Consider the following 12569-nt stretch of genomic DNA (forward strand, 5'->3'; position numbering starts at 1 on the left):
TTAGACAGATCATCATCACTATGTTCAGAATAACTTTAGTTAGCTTCTTAAATTCCTTCTCAAACAGTTTCTCTTTGCCACTCTGAACAATAAATTCCAGAGAGGAGCAAACTGTTCCTGCTTTTGGTTAATGAACAGACACTCACTAATGCCTTGTCAGTCTTTCTAAGGTCACCTCTTTGAATGACCGAACCACTGCTTCACAGTCAAGCACAAGAAGTATATGCAAGTACAAACTCTTATTTTAACCTGTGCTTCACCCTTTATATGGAAGGGATGAGGGTATTCAGGAGAGCACCCGTTCTCACGGGACCAACATGATGATGATCACACATGACAAGCTGTCATACTTGATAATAAGTCACCCGGAAAATGGAAGGAAGAGAAATTCCATTGCTGCCAGCTTACAAAAGAGCTGTTTAGATAATCAGTGCTGCAGTCAATGGTTTCCATCTCGTAACACCCACAACTTTGCAGCAGCTGCTGATTCCAATAGCACCTGACTATTCAGTCGTGCCAAAACATCAAAAACCTGCCCCTCCCGGACCAGTGACTTGGCACCATTTATTCCCCTAATTATCAATGGACTTCAGATTTCTCCATCTCCTATATGTTGACCACTACCAACAAAAATTGCACTGCATGTTGGAGAACAGCCTGTTCCAACAGCAAAGGTCCTAACCAAGCAGTCTTTTTTTCCTTTAGACAACTTCCAAGTCAGTTTGCAAACAGGTAGAATAAACCAGTAAAAATAGCTTCTAGTAGATGAAGACATATTTTCATTGTTTAATAATACAAATGGTCACACCAGAAACGGTACTTGTAAGATCCATAAACATTGAATGCTTTCCTATGCTGAAAAAATGGGTTTGCCTATTACAGGCTTTTGGTAAATGACTCTGAAAGGCCTCTTCCCAACCTAAAGACACAACAAACCTCTGTTACACAGTCTTACATGAAGAAGATAGTGCATTCTACTTTCTATTTATGGAATAAATGTTCCCTTTTGCAGAAGTATGTTCTTGTTAAGATTTTGGTTTTTGGGTATTTGGAGGTAACTTGCAAAGGAGGAGAAAATGTATGCTAAAAGTCCATCAAGCACCGCATCACTGATAATCAGACAGGGTTATGACTAGTAAATAAATGTAATACTTCAGTAAAACTCCACCAGTAAGGCCGTTCCAGAAGTTTAGTAAGAATACAAGACTAACCTGTTCCCCCGGTTTGATCCCAGGAGGAGGAGGAGGGATGGGAAGTCATTCATGAGAGCGAGGGAAGCCTGCACATCTGATTCTACAGTGTTTGTGGTGAACTACAGCTAACAAGAGACTACATCAACTTTACAGAGAGACTGAAATGGTGTTATGCCTTTTTAGTTCAAGTGAAGTGAATGCAGAGTGAATGAAAAAGAAAGCCACTGATGTCACAGATTGGTCCTGATATTTTTTTCTTTCATGCTTGTAATTTTAATTCACCAATATCTCTGTTTTCAAGTTCTCCCGGGTCTCTGTATTAACTTCTGTATAGTCAACATTTACTTTCAGCATGGTTTCTAGTATTCCTTTAATATCTCAGAATTCTTAAAACAATGAGAATAAGTAAGTGTCTAAAATTTCTGTAAGCACCGAGAAGTGACAAAAATATATGTGAAATCTCTTTAAAAACGTATTCATTTGTTTCCTTTAATGAAAAGTACATCTATTACCCAAGCAAACTCCAGAACACAGACTGCCATACATAAATGTGGCCCTAGATTTGTTTAGAAATGTTTAAAAGCAGCTCTTTATAAACCATAAGAAGGCTCAGTTTGAAAGAAACTAAAAAAGTCCAGAATATTAAGAATAAAAGAGATAAAACGTTGCCAACTAGCAGTCAATTTTTGGGGGGGCAGAGAGGAGGCTTAATTAAGTGGGAATTCACATTCCTGGAGGGACTACCTCTTACTTCTCCAAGTCACAGCCCAAAAACTCTCTTTCCTTGCCTCAGATCAGGAAATACCTTCCTCATTACCATGAACTGGACTGGTCTGACCTACAACATGTACCTTTTCAGCCAAAGTAGGCATGTTGTACCTTAAGAGGAAAGTTTCTAAGGTATGAGTTATTCACGTAAGCTAAAACCACCTCAAAAACTCCTTCATTTCCTACAGACCAACAGTAGGTAGTCTGAAGGGATGGAGTACAAAGAAAACCAAGATATTTGGCAACAGCCAAAGTGTCACCTGATGACAGAAAATCTTGCAACGACAGGCATCCAACCCCTGACGGTTAAAACCATATAAAAGAGGCACTACCGTTAGATTTGGGATGGCCACTAAGGAGACTAAGACGTAACAGAGTTCACTTCTAACCGAAGCAAGTGAACAAATAAATGTAAAACCCTTTTCTCTCAGTAACCCAGTTCAACACCGCTGTAAGAAATGTGCGTGGGAAACCACTAAAATGCCTCGATCACTGACTAAATACAGCACTTCATACAGTAAGTCCAAAACAGATAATAAATGATCAAAAGAACATTGTACACAATAATTGGATTAAAGTACTGTGGATAGCATGCGCCTCAGGGAATCTGTAAAACTGTCAAAACCTTGTTCACCTCTTGAGTAATCTATGCCACCATGCCACAGTGGCATTGATTATAAATCTTCCAGATGCTATGTGAGCTAAGGGATTATTCAAGATTCCTCATTCTGTCAAGGAAAACACAAAAAAACTACTTTCCTTCAGAATCTTCGTTATAGCCACAGGCTTATGGGATGGGGTCTAACTACGGGGAAGTAGATTAAAAAACAGAAATACACTAAAAGTCACTCCTTGATGAATCACAAAGGAGCATTTATAATACAAATATATTGAATCACAAAACCAAAGTTCTTTGACTCACTTAGAAAGTAAGTAGTACTAACAACTGCAGCAGACTGGAAGCTGCTATAATGAACATGAACTTCAGAGGGAAAAATGTAGAAATGTTTTCCAATACTTGATATTTATTTTCTGTGTATGAACCAGTAGTTATAGATACTACAAGAGTTCCAAAAAAATGCTAAAGCATCTCTCCACAATCTAATAAACAGATAACTGAGAGCTTCCACACTTGCACACATTTTAAATAATTGTACTCGCCCGTTGCCTCAAACCACATGAACTTACACAGATATTTTATTGCATGTGTTGTATCTGATTTATCCAAGCAACTTGTATTATTCACCTACCTGAAAAACTACCAAAAAGTAACAGAATTTACTGCTAACGGACTTTGCTTTAAATAAATTGAAGTGAGTGCTATGCAGAATCACTATTCTGCCAAAAGTGTAATAGGAATAATCTCTCAAACCATTGCCCAGCTAGGTTTGCTGGATTTTCCTCTGGACACACTGAAATCTACTATAGAATACTACTTTGAAATTAACTACAGAATACTATAGAGCTAACTATGTGTTAAAAGATTGGTTTGTCCAATAAAACTGTCTTTTATTCAAGAGCCTGGAATACTGTGGATGGTTCTCTCTTTAGTCCCTGCACTGAAGAGAAGCTATCTAAATAAAAATTTCAAAGTAGTAATCAGATGTTGATTGAGATCGGCCTTCTTTGCTTGAAGCCAGAAGCTCTTGTAATTGAAGCCATCTTCCCTGCAACAAAATCAAGACCAACCAAGAGATCCAAAAGGAAATACAGTGAGGTAATTTTCTATGTAATTTGTCTGTTTTCTCTTCGTGAAATAATATCCTTCCGAAAACCATTGGTCTTGTAAAGCATGTTAAGTCTGCAAAAAATGAGAAATTTTAAGTTGAAATCTAACAAATACCTTAAAGAGAGTTTTTGAAATAAAAAGACATACATCAGAAAAAGATCTCTCTAGTACAAAATGCTGGAAAGCAGAAGTTTGTGGGATATGACTGTAGGAGGAAAGGAAGGGAAACAGACAAAAGCATTCAATTTCTCCTACCAGTTCTAGCAGAGAGAAAATAGTACCCCTCCTGTTGGGAAAGATCACTTTTTTTGGTTGTTTTTTTGACCCATTCTCTAGTTTAACTGGAGTGTTGAAACTTCACTGAAATCTGGGGAGACTGCTGTAGAAGGAGACTAGAGGGAGGCACGGAAATACTAACCACACCTAGTGGGCCTTATTTCCCCATGTTCTGTATACATGCAATGGAAAGAGAGAAGATCCTCCAGCAGGTGATACAAGGTGGCTGTAATTAGGATCCTGCTCGAACTGCCCCCGAACTGAGCAGTCCCTCACTCTCCGATACCAAAGGAGACGAAAGAGGTTAACATTACGAGGGCAAACTAAAACTAGCCTTCCTGGATACTACCCTTATATTGTAATATGATACAGAAATCAGACAAGAGAGTAAGGACTTACTTGGATCTAAGAAAAATATATGAAGGGAAAGTACTATATACCAGAGTCAATACCTCATATGAATGAAACACATAAAATAGAAAAGTGTTCTGCAACTAAAATAGAAACAGGCAGTAGCCAAAATCACTGCTTCAGTTGCTTCCCATGAAAGTCTGTCAGAACAATAAACAAATGAAAGCAAAATAAGATTAAGTGACAGGTACTTTGTATCAGAATCCTCTCAGTTCAAAAATCAACAGCGTTCAGCCATTAGAGAGTAGAAAGACTACTGCCCAATGTTTTAAAGTACCACAAAAATCATCAATGAAAGAACTCAAGATACCGTATCAATAGTGGATGACAGTGCTTGAAAAACACACTGACAAGCACGATGTAATGTCACACTGTTATTATCATAGAATCATAGAATGTTTTATCTCTTATATGCCTTCATTACCAAAACCCAGTAGCTTCCTCCTCATGATGGGATTCTACACAACAACTATTCATTTTCAATTTACTGGCTTTCACATCTCTTTTGTTCTAACCAGGCTTCACAGACCACACTTGTTACTGTAATACCCAGCTACCTTCCAGCAGTGCATTAGGCAGTGCAGGTAATATCCATTATGGGCTGCTCCTTCTCTGGCTGTTTCCCTGGGGAGAATACAGAGCACAGAGCAGAGCGGTTTGGTACAGCAACTAGGCATCAGCCACATGCTAGACAACAAGGAGACACAGACTGTATATATAAACTATTTAATATTCAAAGAAGATGCATACAGTACTTCAAAATAAACACACGGCTGTTACCACACATACCCTGGGAGTGCAGCTGAAACGACCGTTCAGCTACAAGCAACGAGAGAATTAGGAGAAAGGATTTTTAGAAAGTAACTGTCAGACAAATGAAAGCTGTTGGAAGCATGGAAAGCAGAAAAACACCATGAAAAGTGAGTTAGGAAAGAATTAAACAAATCCCAAAGCAGAAGGATAAAGCATTTGCACTTAGCTCAGTAACAGCCTGAAGTCCATCCAAGGCATTACAAAACAAAGTGAGAAACGACATGGCAGATTAAAAGTAAGGGAAAATTATTTTACCCAGAGGCTTTTATCAGAAAGCAGTAAAAACACTGAGAGATCTAATCACAGTGAAGGATGACCAGGACAGGGTAAGTTGTGGTCCCTGCCTGGTTTGGGGAGCGAGAGTGGGGGAAATGTAAGAGAATTTCCTGTTTAGAAGGGAAAGTTTAGGGCAACAAGGATGAAAGAACAGATTTGGAAAGTATCAATGCTTTAGAGTATTTTAATAGCAAATCCAACTACAGCCTGCTGTCACCCAAGGTAACATATCTAAACAGTATCTGAAAAGTAGAGTCAACAGTTATCTTTACTCAGGACTTAAGTCCTCTTAACTGACTACAAAAATTTGATTTAAGCATTTATAGCTTCCTCTTTTATTATAAAGTTTTAATATTGCTCTTTAATTCAAGTATTTCTTAGAGGTTTCTGTAGTAAGAATCAGTTGAAAGGTTTTCCCTCAATTTGTAAATATTTCAAAGGTAACTGCAGCCAATGTATTAAAAAAAAAAGCTTTAAGACTAACAGTTTCCTTTCTGAATCTTGCGTTTACAGAACAAAGCAGACTCTCCCACATTGTAACTCTATACATGCTCAATACATTTCCAGTTATAGCCCAGTTACACCAGATAGGATATTCAAAATGAGACATTATTGCTAAAATAAACACATTTTCCCACAAAGGGTTTTATGAAACAGCATCTTGGCACTAAGGTGCCTCTCCTTTCATGGACCACAGATGCAGTCAAAGTGGAAGCAACAGACAGACCTTAAATATACTAAGATTAATTTTACAAACAATATATGATATAACCAGCATATGCTAAAGTGATAAAATAATTTCTGTCCTAACTTTGATGCTATCTTTTCTTCTCAGGAATTTCTCACTTCATGACAGGTAAGTTCAGTAAATGACAGCATATTCATTCTTAAATGCTTGTTCAAAAAAAAAAAAAAAAAAAAAAATCTGAAGACTGTCTTTTTATTTTTAAATATGCCTTTCATCAGAGTAAGTCCTGAGTCACAGGAACTAGTAGTGACTGCAATGTCATTAAGAAGTGACAAGCCACCAAAATAATCTTGACAAATAACATTGTTAAAGCACTTGCCACCACAAAATAAAGTTTTATTACCTAAGTTTATCTGAAACACAATCTGTCAAACTTCTTTTATTCTGCCTCCTATTCATTTATTTAACCTCCTATATGCGTAAACCTGTTCTGGAAGAAACATCTGACTCTATCTGACTCCTTGCAGTACTTGACTTCTTGAAATTAAATAAATAAATAGATACAGCATAGGCCAGGTTAAGGCTCACATCTCTGCACTACCACTGACTGACAACAACAGAAGCGTTAACATAACAGGGCAAAACTATTTCGCACATGAGATTGCTCAAGTCATCGCTCAGAGTTTATGCTGGTAAACACCACCTCACACCTGCTTACTTCCATGTGCCTCCCCAGAAAAGCAAGCATGGGCTCAAATTCTCAAGATGGGTCAAAAAAGATAATACATAACCCCCGCTCCTAACCTCAAGGCAGCTACTAAAACCACTTCATAAACACCAATTGGCCCTGGCATAGTTCAAATTAAAACAGCAATCTAAATACTAACAGTCTTGTTTCCATCAGCACCTCTTCCCATTATTTTAAACGAATAAAATAAGAGATTCATTATACCAAACATCAGGCTAACATTCTGCATCCATGCACAAACAGCTGGAGAACTAATTGCAAATTAGTTGCATATGTAAATATGCAGATGAATATGCAGATATTACCTTGAGTTGAAGGAGGAGGATGCTCCTGTGGCTTCTCTTGTGATAAAAGTCCCAGGTAGCTGAGAACTACGTATTTTGTTTCGTAGTGAAATCCTACAGGCACAGCAGTAGAGGACGCCATCGGGTTGGCTTGCAACGTGGCAGTGCTCTTATGGGGCACGTAGGGTTTTCTCTGGGTAACCGAGGAAGACTGTAAGGAAAGAATAAGAGTATTTTGTTTGGGTTTTTTTTTTATAAGGTTGCAATAGGTCATGAACTCATACATAACAAGGAATTACATAACAATCGCGAAGTAATATCCAGGTTTTTGCCCTGATATCCTATGCATTCATATTTTAATAAGAACAGTGCAGAGTAAAACCACCTGCCTCCCAGCCCAGCACCCTGCCTGCCTGCTGCCAGCAGCACCATTTCTCACTCCTGCTTGGCATACCTACTCTCACATCAAAGCAGACTGAACAGTTCCTCACCCTGTGTCTGCCTCCTAATGCCTCCCAACTCAACCACGCACAAAAATACACATGTATTCATGCAAAGAGGTTTTAAGGGATTCTGAAGGCTTAGTTAACTACAATTTGAGGTAAAAAGACAGCTTCTCAGGATTCTCTCTTCCCCTAAGCCTCCAGTGATTACTTTCCCAATTCTCTACTTTCTCAGATTTTCTATGATGATGCTTAAAAATTTTAATGCAGAAAAAGTGACCGCAATTGCCTCAAATTCATTTTACAGTTCCAACAGCAATGGAAAACATATGGTCAACAAAGGAAATGCCACATTCATTGTAGGGATTGGAAGAACAGATGGTTGTGTGTCCTGGATTTCTCACTCAGACATCAAGACTTACAAAACAGAAATCCACACCTAACAGCAACATCTGCCCAAAGAACTTCCCTGTTTTACTTTATTTGTTTTGTCACTCTTTTCAAACATCCAAATAAGTAGTTTTTCCAATAATGAAAAACTAAAGCAGAGAGAAAGTAAAAGCCATAAAGGACAAGGGAAAAAAAAAAAAAAAACATTTCAGAAGGCAACATGGAAGTGGGGAAAAAGCCATACAACAGACTGAAAGGAAGTTTCAGATTAATCAACATCTTTTAGCCCTTTATATTAGGAACAGTCTGGATAACTACCTCCAACACACAATCTACTTGACAAATCAACAATATTTAGGGCTTTAAGATGAACCCTCAAAATTAAGTTCTCCATCACTTCTAAGAGTCACTCCCAAACAAGTAGTAGTCCACTCTTGGCCATCAGAATGGATGTCTAACTGAAAGGCATGCAGAAAAGTTCATGCTACAGAACAGCTACTTAACAGATACTGGAGGAGCTAGACAATTTACTAGTCTGAGAGTGCAGTTACATTTAGAAAAAAATATTCTAACCAAGTTTAAAGCTCAAAAGAGTTTGAATGAGAAAAATGCTATGTACAAGGATCAGGAGTTGGAACATCTCAAGAGGGTTCCTGATTACATTGGAAATGCCTTGAAACTGAGAGAGGGAACAAGATTCCCAAACCAAAGCACAATCTGCAAATGAAGCCTCAAGATTAACAATAATAAGAAACAAAGCAAGCAAAAGAAAAGTATTGATCTGTCTAGCTATGCAAGATGTCTAGGCCAACTTCTAAAGCCCCTCCTCCCCAGAAAGGAATTCAGATTAATAGCAGTACAACTGGTTACCGAGGATAAACAGAACTACAGCTGTGCTGTGGCATGGTTACTGTGTGAGTAGGTAGCTTGGCAAAGAAAAAACTATCTGTCAAACTAAAAGCTGCAAAAGGAAAAGAGTTGGTGTAAAATTGGCTAAGCATCCTTTCGTTGATCTTTAGCAACCCTCATTTCTGAAACTCATTCAGTATTGAAAACAGGGGAGGACTCTTTCATGAAGACTATACTCTGGAAGCTCTGCCTCTTACCATGTATTTCAAAACGCCTGAAATCCTTTACCAGAAAGACTTGGTTGAGTCTTTGCTACGGCTTGAACTGAAGTAGTGATTTATATAGGAAGGAACCAATGTCAAAACTTTGAGCCAACACTCATCCCTTTTCCCTTGAAGCTGTAGTCCTACATTTGTGTTGCCTCTTCCATCCCAGAGTGCTCTACAGGCAACATATCGTGCTTCAGGAACATAAGAAATTATAGCAGAGGATAAGCACAGCTTTTGTACAATACACAGTTACCCTTCAGCCACTTCCATAAATCAACTGTCATAAAGCAGGGAGATTTGGAAAAAATAACTGCTCAGATGACTTTAGGATCCTTTAACCATAGATCTGCTCTTCAGACCGGATCCCCAGATGCCCATCACCACATCACATGTTCACATCATCAGGTGTGAAAGATGCCAATCACCAAAAAGCAAAAGCTCCACAGCACACCACAGTTCTGGTTTGTTCAGTAGAGATCCACAGTCCTGAAACCAACATGCTTCTCGCAACGCCTACACAGTGAATGGGAGCCCTTCCAGACAACCTGAACTGATCTGTCCTGAAAGAATCAGTTGGACGGATGGTCCAGAGACATCCAGACACTACACTGTGGATCAAAGAACAAGTCTGAATATGTAACAAAGATTATTCTTCAAAATATAATTCCAAATCAGTGCAGAAAATGAAAGAAAAAAACAGTTGATCAAAACAAGTATGAGACTCCGTACCAGCAGAGTGATCCACATGCAACAGTGAAGCCTAATTCACAAAAATTTCAGCATGCTTAGCTCAGCACCTCTGGAGGGAGGAGGGGAAAAAAAAAAAAAAAAAAGAAAAAAAAAAGACAGAATCAGACCACAGCTTATTTAAATAGTGGTTAATGTTTCCCTGGGAAAAGAATGAAGAAAAAAAAGCTTTGGATGAAAAAAAGTAATCACTTTGGTCAATATATTCTGAGAGGTAGTCTTGTACTGAAATGAGAAGGGAAGAACTTGAATGGAAGAAATTCCTTCAGCTTCACATACAAGAATGCCAGACTGGAAATGCACATCAGAATCACTGGTCCTTTGAGAGAAGCCCACAGCACAGCAACTGAATTACTCATTTTGAATTGTGAATGACTGTTTTTGTTTACAAAAAGAAATAGAGAAATATTGACTCAGCTACTGTAAATATCTCAGAAAAGGCCATTTTTCAGGAATGAGTGGGATTAAAAAAGGACATGCAGCTTGAGAGACCAGATCAGAGGAAGGAGAGCTTTCTACTACAGGAGCAAAATGGAAGAGGGTCCAGAAACTGTTTAAGAGAGTAAGACAAAAAGCTTGTATGGGAGATGTAATGGAGCAGAGGAAACAGGGCATTATACAGACTATGTAAGCCTCAAAACAAGGGCAAGAGGGTTACTTCTGGTGTAACAGATTCACTGCAAGAATATTGCCTCTTAAAAAGCTAGAGAGATCAAAGCTATTACCAATTACTCCCTCCAAAAAATTTCATCCTTCTCAATTCCTGCACCCTTGGGAGAATGAAAGGCTACACTTGTTGAAGCTTAGTTAGCTTGCTACTCCTCCGACCCTGCTGTCACTTGTTTCATGTGGGCTGAGCTGCTCAACCGGCCTGAGAACAGGAGTTCCAGTCAGACTGACATTTCCTCATGCAATCTGTCACATCCTAATCCACAGAAGAGTTATACGTTAGATAACGGGCAACGCAAGTCCACCAATGAATACAGTGAATATAATCCCCTAGCGATGAGGCTCTGCTACGTTTTAGTCCTTACTTGCAAAATCCTAGCGTGCATCAAGCTATGTTTACCGTGCATCATTCAAAAGACAAAATGCAACAGCTTTATCACACTGCCCATAAGAACAGTTCACCAACTGCCACCAAGACCTGCTGTGCATCTTTTCAACTGCTGCAGGTCAGAGACTCGCCTTTTGCTTTTAGAGCTGTAGCCTTATAAAGTATTTTGCTGCATGTTTATAAATAAAATCGTAGGTGATCAATATCACTACTGATTCCTAATGCACTGTTAAAACACAGGTCCAGAAGCAATAGCGCAGCCACCGACCGCCTCCTTTTTACAAATAACACCGCCAGCCATGATGGTAGTTAAGTCCCACTTGAAAACGGAGTCAGTCTAGGGCTGGATGCAGTTCCCAGCCACAGCCCAGCTTACCAAGCCCCACTTACCGGCTACAAACTTAACCATCCTAGACCACCGCTCTAGCAGAATACTTCCCGCTGCTGGGGCATTATTTCAAAGCACGCGTGGTCTCAGTCAGCAAGCATTCAGCCAAGCACGGGCAGGGAGACTTAGTGAGGCAACAAAACGGCAGCACCGGAGCTCAAATCATTTTTAGGGCAGCGTGCCGCTGGTATGGTCACAGGTTTGGGTCATCCTCCTGATACCGATCTCTGCAACAGGTATCCACCCTCAGTTCACTCTAATCTACAGCCTTACACGTCTACGGTGCTCTTTATCCAAATGTACCGCATTTCAAGGAGTTGCAGGTCTGCAAAACCACACCCCGTATCAACAAGATGGAAGATATTCAAGTGCTCTGCAACCTCACCAGAAGGCTCGTGTGGGGATTTTGAATGAGACCTGCATGTGTGGACTAGTTTAACCTTGCAGGAGTTTGTCTCTGAAAACACGTTAACAGGTAGGACTTTCCAAAGCACCCCATGGCGATCAAGTTGGAAGACAAATTCTTCAGAGTACTTTTCCAACTACGCGTGATGGTATGACTATAGAATCATAGAATGTTTTGGGTTGGAAGGGACCTTTAGAGGTCATCTGGTCCAACCCCCAGTCTATCCCTAGGGGATTCTTTTTAATAAACTGAGAACTACCAAGTTCAAACATGTCAGACCTACTGGAAATGAATCAATACTGCATCCATTATTGATCCTCTAGTGGCACGTAATGGATAGAAATACTGGAAAATATGATAGTCGTTTATCTGGGCAGCAGTGTTAGCTGACCTTAGAGGGAAATGCAACTAAGTGAGCATTCTACGCAAATGGTTAGATTTTTCTTTTAGAAAGAAAAACAAAAACTACATGAGTTAGTTACTATAAAGGTTTTCAATCCTTTCCACCTTTAAAGCCTCTTACCCAATATTAAATCATTACAAACCTAGCTTTCACAAGCAAATTCTCATTCTCTTTCTTTGTTAACCTGGCAGCTTGCACTATTCGGGTGTGAAAGCGAGCAAGAGGCCAGGCGGGTAAGGCAGAAGCCCCGCACTGGCTCTAACTTCCAACAGCGCCAGCCGAACGGCAGAGCCGGAGCAGAGGAGCGAGCCTGCGAGAGCGCAGCGTAAGCTACTCAGTTACTACGGCGATGAATGAGATATTTATATCTGGGCAGAAACGGCAAGGAGCGAAGAGCCGGGATGAGTCAGCCGGCGGGGTCCGGGCGGGAG

General features: G+C 39.6%; 1 protein-coding gene across 3 annotated transcripts in view; it reads right to left on the reverse strand.

Moving 5' to 3' along the window:
* The window catches only part of BCL2L13 (BCL2 like 13), a 35821-nt gene extending 28427 nt beyond the window's left edge, over positions 1-7394 (reverse strand). For 2 of the 3 annotated variants that reach the window (XR_004843197.1, XM_009647915.2), the window contains exon 1: positions 7208-7394. Coding sequence is in view for 2 of the 3 variants with exons in the window: in XM_009647915.2 (XP_009646210.1) it covers positions 7208-7328 (121 nt within the window). In the remaining variant the exon portion in view is untranslated. Of the gene's footprint in view, positions 1-1211; positions 3452-7207 lie in introns of those variants that run through there. The other variant, XM_035903345.1, reaches the window with a different exon arrangement.
* Positions 7395-12569: the final 5175 nt, after the last annotated feature.

The sequence above is a fragment of the Egretta garzetta genome, unplaced genomic scaffold, assembly GCF_000687185.1.
Source record: "Egretta garzetta isolate BGI_Z169 unplaced genomic scaffold, ASM68718v1 scaffold511, whole genome shotgun sequence".
Lineage (NCBI taxonomy): Eukaryota > Metazoa > Chordata > Aves > Pelecaniformes > Ardeidae > Egretta > Egretta garzetta.